Consider the following 12,676-nt stretch of genomic DNA (forward strand, 5'->3'; position numbering starts at 1 on the left):
AAAGCTCCGAGAAGAATGCGGAGGGGGTGATCTTGGCCCCCCACTACTTGATGCAGAGCACAGAGCTCTGCAAAGGGGAACTTGAATCCCCTGACGATAAGGACCATCATGAAGACCCCTGAGCTTCATGATATGACGTAGTGAAGTGACCCTTGTCCTGGTGAACACAGCCTACGGAAGAAGACCCTCGCTTGAAATGAGTGGCCGAGGAGGCTTGGATACCCCCTCGTGAGTACTGGCAGAGATCCAGCTGCTGTGTAGAAGAAGAAAACCTGCTGCCTTAGAGACATTGCTGCTCTGAAGAAGGATCTTTCCTTCTTCCCTCCTGGACTTTTATTTGGAGGGGAGAAGAGATTTGATCCATTGTAAAATACTTATGTCATGGTAGAGATAACTAAGATTGTATATAATATATTGTAGTATTTATTTGTACAGTCATTGTAATATATTCCCTTTCCCCCATTCTGAGTCTCGTGTGGTTGTCTGGAAAACTAATCTCACACTGGGTTGAGATGTGGGAGGGGGCTTGGACTAGGGAATTAGATTTTGGAGCTCTCAAACCATGACACAAAGTCTCAATAAGACAACACTAAACACTTACTTTTTTATTACCAGAGAAGCTGTAAACTTAAAAATGTGTTACTTAACATGGTTTAAACAGTATGCTTTAAAGACATCACAGGCAGAGTGAGATAAACTTTAATTTTTGATAGTTCAACATGGGCCCTAGGAGACATTAGGCTGTAACTTACTTAAATGCCCTGTTCAGTTTTCAAAAGTGTTAGAAAGTTTTATATCTAATCTCCAAATTTTTTACTAAAAAGTTGTATTTATGCCTTCATATGTTGCTTACAAGTTCTGCAATACTCAGGATTTCCTTTTAAATCTGGCTTCTGGGGTCAGGGAGAAGCACTATACTTTTGTTTACAGAACTGTGATGGAGAAAAATTTCAAATATATACTAGCCGGGCCTTGAGAGACAAATAGATACTATATATATATATATATGTACACATGTATCTATAAACAGAGTTTTTTGATTTGTGAATCAATTAGCATTGCTAATGACATTCTGAATAAATACACAACTCTCTCACTTTTTTTTTTAATCTTGCTTTATTTTTAAGCCTAGAAATAATATTTGAAGTCTAAATCCTCCCTGAATCTTCTGTGAGTCAGCAGGAATAAGCCTTGTTTACTTGCTTGCAGGGTGAGTCACCAAGACAATCCTGCCACCCTGTGCCAGGCAGGATGTAGACAGGGAAATGGTTTTTACTGTTGTCTTTGGCTACTGGCAGCCCTCACAAAATGAATTTTGATCAGCAGTACCCCAAAAGCAAAGTGTGATCAGGCTAATGAAAAATTTACTCTCAGGGCCACAAAGGAAAAAAAAGAAAAAATGGAACAAACCCAGTGCAATTATATAACTCATACTCATCTGGTTAACCAGCATCAGTTAACAGTGGGATTAAGGTAGTTGCCATTTTGCCAATCCAGTTTCAGATGTCTGTGGAAAAAGGCAGAAGCTCATGTGCTCAGATGAAAACTAGGACATGTATTCTGACTCTCAATTTCAGACCTCAAATCCCTTGTGCTTGCAAGTGTACAGCCACATAGGGAAATTACTTCCAAAAAGGTATAGGTACAAGGACACAGTAGCAGAATCAAAATTTAAAGCCTACGGCTGGAGTATAGTTCTAAATGTTTCATTTGCTCTACTTCCAGAAGATAACGAGCTAAGTAAATTAGAAGACAAAATGCTGATAGGATTTATATCCGTTCTGGTGTAAAATAGTATTAACAGAAGAAACATATCCTTGATGTTTTAGTAAAACAATGCTTTCTGTCTTATCAGGAAGTAAAATAATGCACTGTTATCCTGACACTTCCTGCAGGAATCCTTAACAAAGATAGTTCATGATAATTTATAACAGGTGGTTTCAATGACCTAGTAAACTTTTTTCAGTGATTAAAATTAGGTCTCACTTGTTTTAACCCCTTCACTAATACTTAAACACAAGCATTTCAGAACACATATGTGTTCAGAACACTTTATGTGCATATAAGACTGAGTTGATTATGAAAGAGTTCATGAAAAATAACAAATGAGAAAAATAATCCAAAATTATCTAAAAAGACTGGACGTAAGAGAAGCAATAGCAGAATTCTTTTAAACTTGATAAAATGAAAGCTAAAACATTAGAGGAAATAAAATCCAAACCAGTGAATTTGAGAACAGTGAGAAATCTCAAACCCACTCACTCCTGGTGAAATGGGTAGAAAAGGATTAATAGCCATAAATTGGCAAGGAATTTCATAATGAGATTTGACAGTAAAAAGTCAGGGTAAACCACAGTTTTTTTCAGCAGAAGTTCCTTAAAATTAGGGTGTCCTGTTGCCATATACTTGCCATATATATTATAAATATCAGTCTGGATTTGCTATTTGAAAGAAATGAAGGAAAAATAACTCTGTGTGATCCAGCTCGATAGTATAAAACTCTCAGTGTTGTTAAAAAAACCCCAAACTTGGCTGTGCCTTTAAGAACTTTGCTACTTCCAAAATGCCACCGTTGTGCAGGTGCTTTTGGGGGCTGGAGGTTACAGGCTTATAAGTAAGCCCAGAAGTGCAAGATCCTCTTTGATAGACAATGCAGTCCAGGGTTAAGAGACTGTTGCTGGTGCAGTGAAGAGGGAAGTATTAGATTAGTATTAGAAGCATTAGTATTAGTATTAGTATTAGAAGTATGTAGGACCAAAAAGACTTGCTCAGCATCAGTATTACTTGCTTAACTATATATACATTTTTTTTTAATTATCAAAAGCCCATCACTAAGAAAAACAGCAAATGAGGACACATACATGTGTCTGTGTCTGATTCCTTACATGTTGTCATGGTTTGAGATAGCCCCAAAATCCAATTCCCTAGCTCCATCCCCCTCCCACATCTCAACCTAATGTGAGATGGGTTTTTCTAGACAAAACACAACCACACTCAGAATGGGGAAAAGGGAAGATATTACAATGACTGTAAAATAAATACTATAACACATTATACACATGATCACAACTATCTCTACCATGACATATAGTATTTACAATGGATCAGATCTCTTCTCCCCTCCAAATAAAAGTCCAGGAGGGAAAGAAGGACAGATCCCTTCCAGTCCCAAAGCAGGAGTCTCTTCTAAGGCAGCAGGTCTCCTCATCTCATGCATGCAGCAGTAACTGGATTGTTGTAGCTGGATCTCTGTTCAGTACACACAAGGGGGTCTCCAAGCCCCTCACCTCTCCTTCGGTCCAAGCGAAGGCCTCACCTGTGGGCTGCCAGCAGGGACCAGACTCGCGTCACCACAGGTATATCACGAAATGCAGGGGCATCTTCGTGAAAGTCCCTTCCTCAGGGGATTCAAATTCCCCTTTGCAGAGCTCCGTGCTCTGTCTCAAGGCTGCTAGCTTAGCAGCAGCAGCGAGGGGGGCCAAGGTCAACCCCCCCGCATTCCTTCTCTGTCCCGGTCCAGCTTCAGGACGCCTTTGAGCTTCTCAGCTCCTCTCTGCAGTGCATGCTGCACTTCAAGGCTCTTTCAAGCAAGAGTCCATCATCTTCCTCCTTTCCAGGAGGTCTCAAAAGAGTTTTGGGGGCTCTGGTATCAGTTCTTATCCCCAGAACTCCGTAACTCTGCTGCAGGCTCTCTTTTCCTCTGCTCTCCTTCCAGGAGTCTTCTCTGCGGTGCTGCATGTTGTTCCTGCTGCTCTTTCGGTTCAGGTCTTATCAGTTGGCTTTTAGCCATAACTTCTGGACGCTGCTGCTGCTTCTGCTCTGTCTCTGCTCACTCACGATGGAAAACATCTCCCATCTCACAACTGCAGGGACCTAGCCCAGCTTTATGCTGTTCCAGGTCCCTGCAGCTCCCCAGCCCGGGGCTGGGAGGCCTCAGAGGCCCCGAGGGGCTCAGAACCCCTGTCCTCATGGCTCCTACAACATGGCCACTTCTTCCTACCAAACTACAACTCTTCTCTTCCGGTGCTTTTGATATGTTTACATTTCGGCAGGAGCGCTCATTGGACAGAACTTCAAAACTTCCAGGGGTTTCCACCCCTGGGGGTTACCACTTTTCTTAGCCTCTGGGGGAAAACAAGGTTCAAACCACTACACATGTATATTCTAATATATAGCAACAAAAATGGCAAGCAAAAGATATTGTTCAGTGACAGTGAATTGCTTATTTACTTGAAAGTGTAATATAGTCAAAGAAATGCTGTAGTTGCTTTAGTGAATTAATTCCGAACTCCCTTGTTTTACAGCTCTGTTTTTCAAATTCCAGAATTAGGATCAGCTGTATTGATTAGGGTCATTACTCGGAATTCCAGCAACAGTCTATGCAATCAACATAAATTGGTTGTAAATAGGATCATTCATTTCGAAGCATTTGGAACATGAAAACATGGGAATAATCAAAAGATGTGCAAGCGCAGAGTGTATCTTGCCTTTTATTAATTCCATGAATGTTATTTTCCTATAAATGCTTTTTTCCCTCTACTTTCAAACCCTAATATTTTTTTGGACTGTGTTCACTGTATGTGTGTGGTAGTAGCTTTGAAGGATGATAATTTACTGGTGGGTTTTACAGTGGTGAGAAAATTAAAATGTACAGCCTTTTGTCTGTGTGGTGAGTTGTTAAATCACTTGCCACAGTATGACACAGCTTGTGGCATTATACATGGCATAAAACCTCTTCATTAACATGTGTCCCACTGTGAAAAATGTGCTATATTAGTTGGTCTGCCCATAAGTAAACCTTGTTGTAGGAGAGGATTTTGTACTCCTGTGAATAAAAATTAAATATTGATATGTATTTTACAGTTTTATCTTGACAAAAACCTAGGAAGTAGGTGGAAGATGTCTCTGCCCTCAGTGTCTAGCATAGTACTGTCTATTCATCACTGTTTGTGTAAATATCCATTCAACTTTTCTAAACAAAACACCTGGAAAAACAGTATATCCTACACACCAGAAAAGGAAAGAAATACAGTTGACTTTGACAGGCAATTTACTCTCTTTTATGAATTCTGCATACCTTCTACCAAAGTCCACCTTGCCTAGGAGTAGATCAGGAACCTGCCCACGAATTCTCTGTTATCTGTCTCCATGATAAAACAGCAGGATAAAACAGCACACTTCCAGTCTGTGCAATGTCAGGGTGACGTACTGTGTGTGGTGACCTTACTCTACCTAGGACTGTTCTTAGACCTGCTGCCAGCTGTGGTCTGCTGGCTCTGCAGGTACAGGAAAGTACCACACCTGGTGGGTTATTCTTCTAAAGAGATGGCCAGCTCAACTCAACCACAGGAGGTACTGGGGAGGAGGGATGCAGAGTACAGTACTAACTTTGAGCACAGGCATTTTTTATTTTTATTTTTTATTTATATTTTTGTATCTTAAGTTCATAATTGGGCTCCTGCTACACTGGTACTGGAAAACAGTTTCAAGGTATATTTCACAGCTGAAAAGAAAGCAAGATGTAAAGATTGTGTCAAAGATGCAAAAACTAAGGACATCTGCAATCTGATTAACACAAATTGAGTATGCCCCTTATGCTTCTGACCCTTCATTGTAACTCCAACTAAAGACACAGCCATAAAAACTAGAGTTTGAGCACAAGTCTTTTGCCAACAATTCATTTGATACCACAGACAATTATACAGTGGATTTGTATTTTAGTGTCAGAAAATAATCTTCAGAGAGCAACAGACACTCCGTACTCTTATTTAAAACAGCACTCTACAGAAAAGGCAACAAAGCTAATACATGAACTATTAAGAAAAATAATTGTATATTACATTAAGGATGGAATATAACTCAATAAAGTCCTCAGCAGAGGATTCTGGATGGGAAGGCACTTCTAAGTGCATAGTAGGAACAACAAGAAATAGTTGATTAGAAAGAAAGACACTTCTGATTGATGAACCTCTGTGATGCCTACACCTCATCTTAATTACCACACAGAATTTTGTAGTTATTAATGCCATGTTAGTTCTTATTGCATTGTGTTAAATGCAGGCCCAGAGTGGACGTCACTGAGCAAGAATATAATTCCTCATTATGATTATGGTAATGGAATATCACTAAGAATAAATACGAATAAATGTCATAAACACACTGAGAACATCAACTCTTACATCTTCAGCTGTTATCTCACCTTTTTTATTTTCTTTTTTTTTTGCTTTTGAGTAATTATCTTTTTGCAAAATATGTCATATTTGCTTCCATAATGTTATAAAAATGCACATATTAAAGATTAGCTCAGTTTTATCTCCGAAGAACTGGATTCATTGTGATTATCTTTATTTCAGGTCAAACCTGAAATGTAGCAGTGGATTTCTAAAATGAAGTTATGGCCTCAGAAGCTTGGAGATTTTTTTCCTTGAGGCAGATGCAATTCCTACTAAAACAATGAAAACCTGTCAGGTTCTGGGTAATGTGCATTTTGACTAGCTCTCTGGCTGACAATGAACTAGAAATTTGTTAGTGTCACACCCATCGTGCAGCTTCTGCATCATCGATGTATCTTCCTCCAAGGAAAGGTTAAACATGCAGCCTTTCATTGCATGGTGTGCAGTCTTTGGCTCTGCACAAGGAAGATAAAGCCTGTCAGAAGTGGTGAGTCATTGGTATTCTTGTAGTTTCTTCAATATCAGAGTTTTCTCACAAATAAGGCATTTTTCTATTAATTTGCCCTTCAATCCAGACAGAAAACACAGTATTGCATAAACAATAACTGGCATATCAAATACAGTCAGTCTTGGCCAATATTCATATATCCTGCTCTGTTGAAAGCATAGAAGGGTTGATATCTCTCATTTTTGTTATTACACCTCCTAAGGAAACTTTCCTGTCTGACCCTTCGGGAGCCACTTCAGCAGTCACATTCACATTGCCTGAGCTGGGACCGAGGCCCCTTTACAGAGGGAGGCTCCTGCTTGATTCCATGCACCCCCCACATTCATGCAGTCAAACAAGGTTTCCTCACCTGCCTGAGCCTAGGTTTCCCATAGCAGAGTCTCAGGTATCTGGATCCTTAAAATAAATCAGTCGTGGTGCAATAACAAATTAACAGCAAGATGATGCCTTTGAGGAGGGACCCTGGGCTTTTATGCCCTCTTTGTTGCCCTTCTCCATCCATTTCCAATACTCCTATGTTGCTGAACGTCTTAGCCTATTCTCTATCATATGTTAATAAGCGCTTGCAGTCAGCAGGTGCCAGTACCATCACTGAAAATAAACATCACAAAGTCAGTATACATCATGTATTCTGAATGGAGATGCTACAATGTCCACTAGATTTAAATCCTCGATGAGAAGGACTGAGGTGCAATTTTCCCATTCCTGTCACATGTTCATCTACATCAGATTTGCATTTTGATAATTATTTCCTTTATCAATTGCTTTTCTTGGTTTTCACTAATTACTTCAATAATTTTATAAAAGGGTTCATAAATGCAAGAGGTAAAAGAATTTGTATTAGCCACAATCATTGAGCTTTTATACCCTCAGATAAAGCACACCAGAATGATGAAATGAGTAGTAATAGTTCAAAAGTTCCAAGTATCCAGATCTTCCTTGTCAGTAAAGGAGGAAGCTTGAGCTGTTTTTCAAAGATAGTTTTATTTCTTGGGATCGTGTATGGCCCCAGCTATCAGTTCAGTTAAAATCTGGTAAATGTTAGCATCTTCTTTTTATTATTACTGACATTATTACTAATTATTTCTAATACATTTCTACTATGCCAGGAACCATGGCCACAATCAGTCTAGTATTCAAGTCCTCCGGGACCCTTCCCTCCTGTTGTTGCTAAGACTGCTTCAAATTTTTAACCTCAGTACTGTCTTCAAAATTCCAATCAGAAAGTGGAATTGGTGTTTTTGGTTGGTAGGTTTATACACTTTGAGTGGTTTGTCTCCCACTAACTACATTTTTTACTGCAGAACAGATGAAAGGCCTGAGACAACACAAAGAGCATCAGTATCCTCACCCTGCTCCTCTCAGCAGAGCAGCATCGAAGTCCACTAGTGAGGATGTATATCTGTATAGACATGTACCTTGTGGCTCCCTCCATCAGCTGAGCTCATACACTCAATCTGCCCAGTAGCTGCCCCTGGATCCCAGTCTCCTCAGTTTCTGGCATCTGGACATGTAAGGCTGCAGTTTTGACCTGCATTGATGGGTTTCACACATGGACAGTAGGAGTGAGGGTCTCCTAGAACAACCCTGGAAGGAACCTGGATATGGTGTGCCTTTTTGAATCCATAATTTGGGAACATGCCTTAGTGCAGCTCTGCTCCTCAAGGCCATTAGACATGGGCCTTGGACAGTCTGATGGCTCCTGCAATAGGCCTGGAAGCAGCCAAGGCCAGGATATTATTTGGGCTCTCCCACCTGCCTTCATCTCTCTGTTCTCCTTGTGGATGTATGGATGAGCTTTTATCACATAATTTAATGTGAACAGTCTGGTTTCCACAGTGGTAACATCACAGCAACTCTCCTGTATTGCCCTATGCTATCTACCTTGGCTTTCAGCATCTCAGCTGCCTCAGCCAACTGGGGCTGTATGTTCCTGAACCCCATTCTATATTTGTGCAACACTCCTTGTAAGCTGTCCAAGAGCACACACAGGCACCTGGCCATTATTTCCTGGGCAGTTATTTGAAGATTTCATTGCTTTAAGATGAAACAATAGCATTGCTTTCATTTGCATTCAGCAAATGTTTTTTTCTGACAAGGAGTATAGCAGAATTGCAGTACAGAGAGAACGTCTTGTGTTGATCATAGAAAGTAATGGATCATTGAACTCCCCCATTTATCTGCCCCTCTGGAGACTATACATTATAAAAATTCTAGTACGATGCAGATACCTGCCTACTATACAATTAGAATGTGAAAGATTTATAGGGTAAATAACTACTGACATACACCAGGTCACTGAGAGTGAATAAGAACTGTTGTATTCAGCCTACTGCAAACATCAGCTTTGCCTTTTCATGTCTTGAGTCTTCCTGAGGATAAAGTTCTTTCCAAGGACAAATGTTTGTCTCGTGGATTAATCAGAAGCCTCAGTTATTCAAAAGATCGTGTATGCAAGGAACAGTAAAATCTCTTTTTTTAGATATCTGTTGTGTTGGCTTTGATGGAGAATTGTAGGAATCAAAATCTACAGAAACAGTGGAAATCTATGTCTAATAGGAAACGTAACAGTGATGAGCCTATTATATTCTTTGAATCAAGCTCCTGATGTGGGGCTGGGTGGGGATATATTTGATTTTCACAGTTGTATTTTTGCACTACAGAGTCTTTTGCAAAACATAAGCTTTTGGATTTGTTATGAAGGACAAGATCTCTCGTTATTTTAAAAAAAATATAACTAGAAGATGAGACATAAGCAGCAGGATAAAAAAGTCTCAGAATAAAATGAGTTGCTTTGGTAATGAGAAGCATTTGAATGCATAGATTCATAGTTCATAGATTGAAAATTCACATCTGACTGCAGTTAAAATGAAGGGAGCTTACATTCTTAATCAAAGAAACTGGAGCAAAAGGCTCTGGAGCAAAAGTCTGTAAAACAAGGCTGAATGTGATATTTCTCCAAGTTGTATTTCTTCATCAGTTTCTTCTGTTTCACCTTTGCAGATTATTTAAGTAATTCCTTCTGTAAACTTACTATTGTTACTGTATATTTTGCTTTTCAAATGTCTCCAATTTCCTGCTGACATAAAGAGGATAAATTGACCCCAACTAATAATTGTTCAACAGTAAGCTCTTTTAGAGCCCTTAATGGACTAACATCCTCTGACATTTTAGCTACTAGTATTTGCAAAATTGCTATGGTGACACATATAGTTCTATTTTGCTTAACCACTCAGCATGGTTTCAAAAGAACATTTTTGCCAAAGGCAATGCACAGTGCCCTTTTCTCTGAGTAATGGTATCTGTAGTAAAACGTAAGTGTACAGGGAAGTCTGACCTGTCTTTGATCACAGTACCTTGTGAACACCTACTCAAATTACTATTAAAACAGATTTGGAGTAGCATAGTGTCCACTTACTGAAGAAAAGATGAGGGCAGGCCCAAGGGAACAATCTGTAGCACAAAATGCCTGAGGCTTGCTTCATCTTCTTTTTGGTCATTGTGATGAAGTAAAGCATTCCTAAAGGCAGTGTGATGTCTCCCCTTAAATTCCTCTGCCCAGCAGTGCAAACCCATCAGACATGGCCTAGAGCTGCTTTGACTCATGTAGAGAACCTATGGGCAATGGCATTGGACCTAAGGTCCCAAAGGTAGCTATAGCAGCTTTTGACTGTGTCCATCCCTCTGGTTTTGCAATAAGCAAAGCTAGATGGGAAGATTCAAATCATTTTTTGTCTTTCACTGGAACCAGTTGTCAGACTACATCATAATCTTTTTTGTGCATGTAACAGTTTTCAGACAGGGATCTGAATATGTAGAGACAATGGCTGTGTTATGAGAAGGGGTTGCTAGTAAACTTAGCACCCATGCAGACCAGCTTCCAAAAGATTTAGGTGACAGATTTTTTTAAGATATTTCTTTTCTCAAAGAGACTTAAATCCCTGATATGCCACAGGATTCCCTTCCAGGGCATCCTCTCATAAATGTGTAGTTATAGAAGTTAGTTTCTATTCTAGTTCTGTTTTCGTAATCACCCTGTAGTGTCCAAGCAGAGAGAGATAGGAGGGAGGGAGAGAGGGAGAAAGGGAGGAACGGAGGAAATGGTGTGGGAAGGGATGGGGGAGAGAAAGATGCTCTCCATCTTTTCTCTCTCTCCATTGATCGTATGGAGACAGATGAGATATTAATATCCTACCAAACACTTGATTTAGATCCTATAGCCAGATATAGTCACAAGTCCAAGTCAAAGGGTAAGTGCTTAGACTGAGCTTGCTGCATCCTCCATTACTTTCCAGAGCAGGCACTGCTCTGACAGAAGGTAGTACCTAGTAGCATCACCCTTGGCTGAGCTTGGAGCCAGCTGTGGAGCTTTCCTTCCTACAGAGCAGGTCTGAGTATCACTAGGATGGTGGCAGTCAGCAACTGAGAGGTACTGTTGAGTGTTGCTCCTAAGTTCCCCATTAGCTGCATCAAATTCAAATTGCAGAAGAGAGCATTTTTAGCATAAGCTGTTTCACCACCAGCGCTCAAGGTCCCACGATGTTTCAAGGCCTCAGATACTCTCATTCAGATGCAGTTATGGTTAAGGCTTTTATAATTTAAATGGAAGTTAAATCAGAGTTCAAACTCAGCTCTTGTCAATGGCTTAATGCACAGTGTAAATGTTACTGCACTTCTGCTAGGTCAAAGACCTGTAGAGGAATGTGGTGGAGAGAAATAACAGAAGGAAGAGAGACTGGCTTTGATGTTTTGCTGCTAAATTTACATCCTGTTTTAGAAGCTGAAAGATAAGAAACGAACAAGCTGGTGATTTTGTTTCAGAGGTCTGTTTTTGCATTATAAGGTTTGCATTAAATGTGAAAATACTTTTTTAATTGTGTGGGAGAAAGTGTCATCTTTTCTTCATAAAAATATAGGAAGAATGTTGATGGCAGGGAAAATATTTTTTTAACAAGCAAAAGTCAAGCTTGTGTTGATATTTTTCATGTAATAATAATACCTGATAGATAATCCTTAGTTTACTTGAAATCCATAATTAAACAGCATCATGTTACCCTAGTTGTCAAAATCATTTATTGTCTCTTGCCTTGTTGCAATTCTGTTTGAAATTGGTCAGAGGGGAATTTGCTTTGCTTTGACTCTTCTCTCTCTCTCTCTTTTTCTTTTAAGGTCAACTCAAATCAAAACATACTCTTGGGACAATGCTCAGGTTATTTTGGTTGGCAACAAATGTGACATGGAGGATGAACGAGTAATCTTCACTGAGAGGGGCCAACATTTAGCAGAGCAACTTGGTAAGAAAAGACATGACAAAAGCTTTATGATTGCTTGTAAGAATGCACAAATTAATTTCATTAATTGCTACAGTACTTGAAGTGTTCGTGACACATTCACTGTAAAGGAATAGTCACACACTGCCTCCCTTTTCTTTCGGCATATCATTTGTGATATGGAGCAACATTTGTCATGTGTCTGTATATACACAGTATGTTTAGGTAGTTATAGCTAAAGGCAGAAAGGAAAAAAAATTAAAAAAATCAAAAAAACCCAACAACAACAAAAAGAGGAAAGGAGAGATTGAAGAAACAGCTTACTCAAAATGTGAACTAGATCTTTTTGCAAGCTGAGAACATTTGGTTTATGATTACCACTACCAATAATCCAAACCAAAAAGATACTGATGTCTAACTCTCACTGCTAACACTTCATCTGCTGTACATTCACATACTATTCATAGAAAATATGATCCTCTATTTCATAAAGTCTCCCTCTGGGAGGCAAATGTTATACACAGAGGAAATTACAGAGCTGCGAACAGCTCTATTCTTTCTGTTTCTACCCAACACTGTTATTCTTTCATGCCATGAAATGAAATATTTTTTAAATGACTACCCAGCCTTTTTTGTTCCTTCAGATTTGTTGATCTCTGCAGAGCAAGTTCAGAAGGTGTGCAAATCAAACTCTGGCATCATTGGAGATCAGTTTATGTGCTAGG

At 39.5% G+C, this 12,676-nt stretch overlaps 1 protein-coding gene across 2 annotated transcripts in view; it reads left to right on the forward strand.

Annotated features, from left to right (window-relative positions):
- The window catches only part of RAB3C (RAB3C, member RAS oncogene family), a 123,669-nt gene that overhangs the window by 93,221 nt on the left and 17,772 nt on the right, over window positions 1-12,676 (forward strand). For both annotated transcript variants that reach the window (XM_027634917.1, XM_027634918.1), the window contains one exon: window positions 11,851-11,975. In XM_027634917.1, coding sequence (XP_027490718.1) covers window positions 11,851-11,975 — 125 coding nt within the window. The remainder of the gene's footprint in view (window positions 1-11,850; window positions 11,976-12,676) is intronic.

Source organism: Corapipo altera, unplaced genomic scaffold (assembly GCF_003945725.1).
Source record: "Corapipo altera isolate COAL_440 unplaced genomic scaffold, ASM394572v1 61411, whole genome shotgun sequence".
NCBI lineage: Eukaryota > Metazoa > Chordata > Aves > Passeriformes > Pipridae > Corapipo > Corapipo altera.